The following is a 9,902-nucleotide window of genomic DNA, read 5'->3' on the forward strand; positions in this document are numbered from 1 at the left end:
TTAACTACATGTCCGGCTGTCTTCTGGACAAAATATGACCGTAGTAAACTCTCAGACGTCACTGCGTAAGGAAATTTTGTCGCTTCATTGCTTGACGACAGCGGTAGCTTTTTTTGTACCCTGGGAAAGAGGTACTTCCCAACAACCTTTTATCGACCTTTATCCAGACACCTTTTGTTTGGACAAGTCTACTTACGGTGCAAACAAGGTCGCGGCTATTAAGAGGTGTACAGATGGGATGAAAATATTATAAAGCTAGTATTTAGATTAGCTATCTCAATACTTTCCGCAAAATCCTGCGCAGTGTGTGTGACGGGGTGATCTTCCGGGTTGAGGAAGCTAGTTCGACCGACTTGCAAGAGAGGGGAGGAAGAAGAGGTATGAGGGACAGTGAGAGGAAAGTTGAGGAGGCCACTTGAAAAAGAAAATAACTTTCTTAACAAAAAACGGGGTCCGGCGAACCGGCCGAATGGCGACATATTTTTCTGTAATTACCGCTTGACCAATTCTCACCGGTCACTATCGAGTACATCACCCTTCCTCGCCGCGAGGGGTGTGTGCCCTCGGACGAGCCGCGACGCGAGGCGGTCGTTTCGTCGACAAACGAAAAGTGGTTGTGGCTGTTGGCTGAGGTCGCCTGTGCGATACTCAACATCGCAATTATTTGCTTTGTTAAATTGATTTAACGTTTCAGTTTTTATGGTATCGTGTCTCTTTTTTTTTTAGCAAAAAAAATTTTTTGTTATAAAAATCACCGCGGCTTCCCCATTCACCTTTCATGCAATACCCGCCAGGCCCACAGATTTATCACCCGAAGGCCGGTCGCCCGGGTAAATATTACGCTCGTCACCGGCTTCAGTGTCCGTTACACCGACTCAAAACACGCGCAAGACCTTTTCAGCTGACAAGTAAGTGAAGAGTAGAAAATATAAAGGCATTGGCTATAGGGAAATGTTCCAGCAGTTTAGGAGAATGAAGGTTATAATATAATCTACTACATAGTTATTACATTTCTAACTCCTAATGACAGGAAGGCAGAAAGCGCATTATACAAATAATAATACTCATAATAATAGCAGACATTTTTTAACAATGACCACAATATCATTATTTTAATAAACCAAATGTGAGAAAATGAGGAAGAACTGAGGATTCAAATGTTGTAGTACAAGTAGTAATGTAGTTAGTGCATAAATTACTATTGCAACAAATGTGTCATTCCTAAAAAAGGTGCTACTTCAGTTGTATGGAAGTGGTTCGGGTACAAGCGGTCAGACATAGAACAAACAACTGTTCTGTGTAAGGTCTGTAGAAAGACGATCGCTGAAAAGCATGGGAACACAACCAACTTATTCCAGCACCTGCGACAGAGACATGCAGTGGAATGGCAGGAGTGTGTAGCACTAAGAGATGCAGATGCTAGCTCAAGCCACAAAGCGCCTTTAAAAAAGCAGGTAACCTTGGCAGCAGCATTTTCAACAGTCATTCCTTATGACAAGAAAGGGCCCCGGTGGCAGGCGATCACAGATGCGGTGACATATTACAGAAAAAACAGAAAAAAATCGAGGTTTAAATCAAAAATTGTCCATTAGTTAGAAAAAAATCGAGATTTTATTTTTAGGCCAAATCGCCCAGCCCTAGTTGAGTGATCCAGTGTGGACGATAATGATACATCTTTCTCAGCTTCAATTCAAGAACTCTGAAGGATGAATATGCTGAGAGCTCGCATATTTCCTATTATTCTTTTCATGTACTTAGATGGGACTTTTTAGAAATGTTGATGAGATGCAGTACTTAACTAATCCAACCTTGACTGAATTATTTCTTCCTTTTCACAGCTTATGAAACGTTATCAGATGAAACCAGAAGAAGAGAATATGACCAGTTTGGTGACACCTCTGCATATTTCACTGGGGAGAAGCAAGGCAGACATAGACAGGGCGCACACCAACCTTTCAGCTTCAACTTTGATGACATTTTCAAAGACTTTGACATCTACAGCCAGAACAGGCATGCCCGTCATCGAAGACACTTTGATGAACACTCCAGGACCCACAAGGAGTCCCACAGTAGACATAAGAGACGCGTTCAAGGAGGTTTTGGAGCAGGTATCTTTGATGATATGTATGAGGACATAGAGAAAATGTTTACCTTTGACAGCACCAAACAGACAGACAACAGGTTTCATGGTGCATCAAAACAACACTGTAGAACAGTGACACAACGCAGGGGAAATATGGTAACCACATACACAGACTGTACTGCATCTTAAGATGCAATGTGAAATCACTCAAAGTTGTCCAAATGGCATACAAAACTGTTGTATCCATTAGGTAACATAAAGCCACTTGGTTCAAATGCTGTGAAATGTGAGCGATGACATTGATATCTGACATTCAGGAACAGTTAACCTCAGTTTACTTATTTTAGGTCTAAAAAGCTATGTTTTCTTAAAGCTATTCCACTTGTGTGGTGCTCATGGACTTGTACATGATTGTAGTAGTTTTTCACGTATTGTGAAATAACCTGACGGAGTATTTTGTCGATCATTTGAAGCACCTTTTGATAGTGGAACTGGATAAGTTTAATGTTTGGAGAAACATTTTTGTTAAAGAAATACTCGTGTGTCAGTAATTCACCATTTCTATTATGTTTATTTGTTTAGATTTGAGTGTCTTTTGTATAGGTTTTGTCATTGTTGGTTTCAAACCACAACTCAAGGTACAAACAATAGCCAGTGGATTTCTGCTTATGTCAGCATTGTCAACACAATCCTCTGACCCTCCACAAGCTGGCTAGTTTTACGCTTGAACTTGTTTGTGTTACATCATGTTTAAATATTCATTCATTCTACACAGTCATTTTTGAACAAACTATATTTTTAAATGTGTTGTATTGAGTGCATTTGTAAAGAAAGTTACATATTTGTAAATATATGTAAATATTAGTAGTAAAGAGGTATAAGTAAATAGAGAAATGTTTTTGACTCCAGCCTATCTTTATAAATTAGTGTGACGCCTACACTGTTCTGCTGTGGTATTTTGAGTTACTCAAAGTGGCAGAGGACATCTTTCCTCATAAAAAAAATACAACAATTTCTGTTTTCTTGATGAGTATTTAATATACATTTCCAATTACCACGGTTAAAAATCAACCGGACATGCTAAAATATAAATAAATACCTCTGACTGGCCCGGGAGGCAAACTACGAAGAGTGTTCTCTGTCTGTAAACTAACACAAGCAGAATACAGCATAGGTTTCACAACATCAGATTGTACTTGTCACAAGGTTTATTTTTTTATATTCCAATTTTAAAAGATTTGTTTTCAAATGTACACTGCATACTGTTGTCGTTCCATTACATCTTCTTGACAGTAAAGTGCTAATTTTACACTGTAGTGTACAATGTTTATCTCCAACAATAATAGTGCTTTACAAATTCAAAGGCACTTTAGATTTTGTATAAAATGTCTTTTGAAAAATAAAAAGTAGATACCAAACTGAAATTCCTTTGGTTTGAATGCTTTGTAAGAGTATAATGTTAACATCATTCTGCCTCGTATTTGTTTTAATACTTTCTCACCCGTATAAAAAAAAAAAATATTCAGATAATGCTTTTTTTTGTATTGGTTATTTGTTAAGGACCAAAAACAACATTTAAAAAACATTGTTACCTCAGAAATAAGTATTTTCTTATAGATCAACTTTGAATTCATTGTAAAATACATAATAATTAACCAAAATGAAGGGTTGTTGGTCAACAAAACACAATAAAATGAGCAGATATCAGTATATGATGTTTACCTTAGTATTGGCCTCAACAGAACATTTTAATGTCAGATAGACTGTAATATTAACTTTACATTGTTGAAGCACTTATTATATTGATTTGAAGGTGTGCCTACCTCGATAACTATGTCAAGGGTTTTACTTACAAATATTTTGATACTCACCTTAGTTACGGTTGCGTAGAGGAAAAAGTATTTCCTTTCTTTCCATTGGTGGACACGAGCATGATGTCATCTGTAGGGAATGTAGTTCAGCACAAGTAAATCCACGTTGATAGGAACTACGACCGGGTCTCTAGTGAACTCCAACTCCCATGATTCAACTCAGAGCAACTGTCTGCGTAGTTGTTGGTAGATCCAAGCGACGCCAGTTGCTTTTGCTTTAGCCATCATTGAATGACTTTGTCCCCCTGTGCAGCAGCAGGGTATAGAAAGGTGGCTATTTGACAGGTCGGGAGCATTATCGGAGCTAATGGAGGCCCTCATTCCTGTCATTAACAAACTGCAGGATGTGTTTAACACGGTGGGCGCGGATATCATCCAACTGCCGCAGATAGTTGTTGTGGGAACTCAGGTGAGAAACACTTTGCTTTAGGGCTAGCAGGTTAGTTAGCCTGCGCCAAGTTATGGTTTTAGCTTCTTCTGGTATGCAAACCTCAGTTTTTCTTTCACTTTCATGCAGATGTGGTAGACATTACTGTGCAGACTGACCTTACATAAACTCCGCCTTTTTTAATCTAGGATAATTTATTTAGTGGCTAAATTAGCATTAGCTAGCTACATGTGATCTCACCTAAGAGTTGTGTGGCTAGCAATGTTTTTAGCTGACAGTTGGGGCACTAATAATAACCCATTTAAAGTTTTCCTTCAGATCCTAAGCTTATAAGGTCATTCTTAGCTATAGGATAATCACTATAACTCGACAAATTACGAACACCTCTCGGTATAAAACAACAACAACAATAAACAGCACCATGAACTGCTGATGACCATGACGTTCAATTAACACCTTGCTTGTCTAATAAACCTGCCCCGTCCACCTTACTATCTATATGCACACATGAAAGCTAATTGGGTTAAAGTGGCAGCTTTTGTCTAACACATTTATTTCCACTGCTCTGCTAATAGGATGTGTCTGTCTCAGACCTGTTGGCATGTATCTGATTCTGTTACAGCGAGACAACAAAGCCACAGGGTGTTTAAAATGCCTGGGCTCTACAAAGACCCAGATCTGCAAAGACCTTCAGTTAGGACAGCTGTAACTGAGACCTGAAGCCTAGTATTTGTTATCCATGTAAGGTCTATGAATAGGCCCATCCTATATCAGTCTAAGCAAAGTTACTGCTAAGGAGGAAGTCACTGATTACATGTTTAGCCCTTTGTACATCCTTGGTTAAGCCTCAGTCTACAATTGAGAAAATCAGTACCAGTCTAATAAAGCTTGCCTATGCTATGCAATGCTATGCTTGCCAAGTCAGGTATTCCGGTTGACTAGGTCTAATTAGGATGTATTATGCCACCCATATCAATAAACCAGACAGTCTTCCTAGCTGCACTGTGAATGAAAACTGTACCAAGGACTAAATAGACCTCGTCTCCTCCGGCCAAAATGCAGCTACGGTTCCAGAACTCCGGAAATTACCAGCACTGATAACGGGTTAAATAATATTCAAAGTAACACACAGGAAAAATATTGTCTAAGACATTCAAGCTCAGCACAGCCTGTTTTCTTCTGAATCTGCACAATGGAAAGACTGTTTTTTTTCATCCACGAGTCATCCATACTCCCGTCCCCCTCTAACGTTTTTGTTTATGTTGTTGTTTTTGTCTACAGAGCAGTGGGAAGAGTTCAGTTTTAGAGAGCCTGGTGGGCAGAGACATCCTGCCACGTGGAACTGGCATCGTCACACGCCGGCCTCTTATCTTGCAGCTAGTGCACATCGATCCAGAGGACCGCAGGAAAACCAATGAAGAGAATGGTAACATCACCGTCTCCTGTGTTTTTCTGTATCTGTGGGGTTGTTGCACATTCAATTGGAGTCATTTAAATTCAGCAGTCTTCCTTCTGTACTATACTTCACTGTAAGTGTCCAAAAGCATTTGTCTTTAATAAGATTTAAATATCAGGGACACTTTCCATTATTTAATTTACTACAGGATGTTTTTTTTTTATTGTGATAGGCTAAGCAGTTTAACTGAGCACTATTGCTTCAGTTAAAAAAAGATTGGGAAGCTGTGCCAAGATTTGCATCCTCCATGCCGTCCTCTGGGAATGGCTTTAGAGTGAGGCTGCAGTGTCACAGTGGAGCTGCAGATAGACAGGCTAACCCTTTTGTCTCCTTTGATCTCTCTTTAACCACAGAATCAAAGAGAAATGGACGCCTTAACAGAGGTCTCCTTTTCCTTGCTCTTTGCGATATTGTGTTTGCAATTACATAACATCCCCTCATTACGCCCCCTCCTGCTTTGCATTGTTGTGGCTTGTCCAAAGCTGCCAAACCATTGTAGATTCACTTGATTCAGCTCAAGCTCTCCACTCGATTTAGGCTGGTGTCTGTCAGTCTAAGTTCCTGCTCAAAATACTTGTTTTGAGCTAGGCTTTTACATTTTGAAAGTCCACCTATGGCTCATATGGTGTCTTCAAATACCAACTTCTTTTAAGATGACTCACAGACTCCACCTATGTAACTTTTCCCTTGTTTTCATTGCAATGTTTATTGCAGCTGAAATAAGAGTTGTGTTTGTTAAAGGCTCTACACTAGGTTCCTGCTTCCCTAAATCCACATGCTTTTTCTTTCCTGAGGCTTTTATTTGCTTCCACTGCTGCGGGACAACAACAGTTGTTCCACTGTTATAGTTTACATTTGTATTATCCATCTTTCTCTGAAGAGTTGTTCCATCCCACCATTGCAAGCAGAGAAATCCTCCCATGAGATGTAGCACTAGTAATAATAGTAACACTGATCTCCAGGCCACATCTGTCACATCAGTAAGCACAACATCTGTCCTCAACTTTGTATTTCTGCAGGCATCGACGGAGAGGAATGGGGCAAATTTCTACACACCAAAAACAAGGTAGAGTTGTACTTTTAGTCTTGTCTGCCCCAAAACAATACTCTCAATGAAGACTGCCTCCACACAACATCTAATTAAGGAATAAACTGCACTTGATCTGGAATTCCCTTTGCTCTATACCTTGTTTTGTTTCTGTCGAGGACATTCTGTGGTTTTATGGTATCTTTATAACATTTCACTCACTCTCTCTGTAGCTACAAATATTAGTGTGGCTGTCGGGTCAATGTCCTCCAAGGTTGAATTGTGTCTCTTCATCTCCTTATAGTTCATTATGTTTGAACAAAGAGCCCTTTTGATGCTAGCCCCATGACACTAAACAGGAAAACAAACCCTGTCATGTTCTGTTTTTTCTCACACCGTGTTGCTATTGTTGTTATATCGGAGTCTTACTTTCACGGTTTAATTTTCTTACAGATCTACACAGACTTTGAAGAGATCAGGCAAGAAATCGAAACAGAAACAGAAAGAATTTCCGGCATTAACAAGGTATGCTAAATGCGCCCATAACAAAGGGAACGTTATAAGTTGCCAAACAAGAAATGATCTACGGAGAAACTGGATGATCTCGTAATATCAGCATAATAATCCATGTTGAGTCTGTTAAGCAATATCAGCCTGTAAGAGTTATCATCTTTTTTGTTTTTTTGTTTTTTTCAGGGTATCAGTGATGAACCCATTCACCTGAAAATCTTCTCCCCACACGTTGTGAACCTCACATTGGTGGACCTTCCTGGCATTACGAAGGTGAGATTCACTTCCCCGTGTCCCAACCTGAGTGAACATTAACTCAAATAATCCTGCAATCAGATTCCTTTCCTTCGAGTCAATGAGTGTGTATGTGTTCAAACAGTTGCCAGTGGGAGACCAGCCCAAAGACATAGAGGGTCAGATCAGAGAACTGATCTACAAATACATCTCCAACCCCAACTCCATCATCCTGGCTGTGACTGCTGCAAATACAGACATGGCGACCTCAGAGGCCCTTAAAGTATCCCGCGACATTGACCCTGATGGTAAATGGACTTCTTGTTTATCCCTTACTTTCTTCTGTTGCTTTTCCTGAGGTTTTTATCTGCTGTTCAAGGTTTTTAGGGGTTTTTTCCTTATCCGAATCTAGGGCTTAACAACAGCAGGGGCCGTATGCAGTCCAGATTGTATAACGAAAAGTAACTTTACTTGACTCTCTGCCTCAGTGTTGTTTTTGTTGACCTGTTTATGATGTCTTTGTCTCTAGGCAGGAGGACGCTAGCAGTGGTGACCAAGCTGGATCTGATGGACGCCGGCACAGATGCCATGGATGTATTATTGGGCCGGGTCATTCCTGTCAAACTGGGCATTATTGGAGTAGTTAACAGGTAACGCTGCACTTTTGTGCTACATTGGTTTTAAATAGGGTTGCAAAGGGGCGGGAAGTTTCCGGTACATTTCCATGGGAAGTTAAACTGGGGAATTTTGGAAATATTCCATATTGTTGTTTTTTTTGTTTTAATTATTTGATTGAACAATCATTTGTTTCATTGAAGAACAAAAACATGAATGTTGAGTTAAATATAACTTCTAGAAATCATCTGTGCATGTGATGGAGGAATACACAGTGCCTGTAGGGGGTGTGGTCTCAATAGCCATGCAGTGTGCTTTGTGCATGTGATTGAGGAATGGCATGGATATTCAAGTGTACTTGAATGGCATCTGTTTGTTTTAGTCAAGATTATGCTAAAATATACTTTCCCCAACTTTTTTTACATTCCCTACGAAGAGCCAACCTTCAATTTAGAAAATTCCCAGTTTATTCCCATAAATTCCCGTCTAAAGTCAAAGATGAATCTTGATTGGGCCAAATTTGACCTCGAGTCACCCAAAACAATTCTGCTGGGTCTCCCCAGACCCGAACACCCAATGATACACTTTTTTTTAGAGACTTTCAGACTTGGCAAAAATGGTGAAAATCAGTTTTGTAGTGTTTATATAGCTGTTGTGGAGGATATCATGAAGCCTTGTTCCGATACAAAAAACTGGAGCGTAGTTATTATATCATTTGTTCTTGAAACGGGTCACGGGAGGCCCGAACACGACATAAGGGTTAAAGGAAGAAGTAAGCGGGGAACAACGGAAGGAACAAACTAACTTTGAAAAAAGAATAATACAAAGATGGAGACAATATGCCAGGACACAGAACCAACAAGCAACATTATTTAAAACAAATGTATACGGAGCCTCCCTGAAGGTCAAATCATTGCTTGGGATCTGGAAGCTTCCCTCTAATTTCTTTGTTGCATCCGGAGCTTCCTTGTTTTGAGTTATTTCTAACATTAGATGTTCATACCACACAACCAAGGTAAAACATGTAATTATTTCCACCAGATTTCCATACAACATAATCACCTTCATTTGAGAACTGTTTCCTCTTTCCTTGTTCCTGCACTTCCTCAGGAGTCAGTTGGATATCAATCAGAAGAAGTTGGTGGCAGATGCCGCCCGTGATGAATATGCCTTCCTACAAAAGAAGTATCCCTCCCTTGCAAACCGAAATGGTACCAAATATCTCGCCAGAACATTGAACAGGTAAGAATTTTGAATTGATCAAATATCTTATTTCTAAATATTGAATTAGCTACACAATTTTCTATTTGGCCAATGAAATGTTTGAGTCACTTATTGATCTTTTTTCCTTTGAGGTTTTCTATTTTTCTGTCAAAGTGGAAAATAAGAAAGTCAGCTGTAATCTTTCATGTCAAAGTACTGCTGTTCTATAACAACTAGGGCTGCTCGATTATGGCAAAAATCATAATCACGATTATTTTGGTCAATAATCGATATCACGATTATTAAATACAAATAATAATTTGAGCAGTATCTGTTTAACTGTTGATTACCCTGAACGTATAATTCAACTGAAAAACCAATACAAAAATAAATGATAGATTTTATATTCACATTTAAATAAATAATATCAAAATAATACTAAACATATATAAATATGATAAATAAAAATAAATTAGACCCAAAGTAAATTAGATCAAATATGTTGCAGTACACTG

General features: G+C 39.1%; 2 protein-coding genes across 2 annotated transcripts in view; both read left to right on the top strand.

Moving 5' to 3' along the window:
• The window catches only part of dnajb9a (DnaJ heat shock protein family (Hsp40) member B9a), a 6,090-nt gene extending 2,596 nt beyond the window's left edge, over positions 1–3,494 (top strand). Inside the window, exon 3 of the mRNA XM_010772680.1 lies at positions 1,839–3,494. Within this exon, the coding sequence (XP_010770982.1) occupies positions 1,839–2,272 (434 nt within the window). The 3' untranslated portion in view covers positions 2,273–3,494. The remainder of the gene's footprint in view (positions 1–1,838) is intronic.
• A 656-nt stretch (positions 3,495–4,150) lies between these two features.
• dnm1l (dynamin 1-like) overlaps positions 4,151–9,902 on the top strand; it is a 12,604-nt gene continuing 6,852 nt past the window's right edge. Inside the window, exons 1-9 of the mRNA XM_010772695.1 lie at positions 4,151–4,363; positions 5,624–5,768; positions 6,152–6,181; positions 6,818–6,864; positions 7,279–7,350; positions 7,522–7,608; positions 7,715–7,877; positions 8,099–8,219; positions 9,295–9,426. Of these exons, the coding sequence (XP_010770997.1) occupies positions 4,262–4,363; positions 5,624–5,768; positions 6,152–6,181; positions 6,818–6,864; positions 7,279–7,350; positions 7,522–7,608; positions 7,715–7,877; positions 8,099–8,219; positions 9,295–9,426 (899 nt within the window). The 5' untranslated portion in view covers positions 4,151–4,261. The remainder of the gene's footprint in view (positions 4,364–5,623; positions 5,769–6,151; positions 6,182–6,817; positions 6,865–7,278; positions 7,351–7,521; positions 7,609–7,714; positions 7,878–8,098; positions 8,220–9,294; positions 9,427–9,902) is intronic.

The sequence above is a fragment of the Notothenia coriiceps genome, unplaced genomic scaffold (assembly GCF_000735185.1).
Source record: "Notothenia coriiceps isolate Sejong01 unplaced genomic scaffold, NC01 NC01_scaffold00011598, whole genome shotgun sequence".
NCBI classification, from domain to species: Eukaryota; Metazoa; Chordata; class Actinopteri; order Perciformes; family Nototheniidae; genus Notothenia; species Notothenia coriiceps.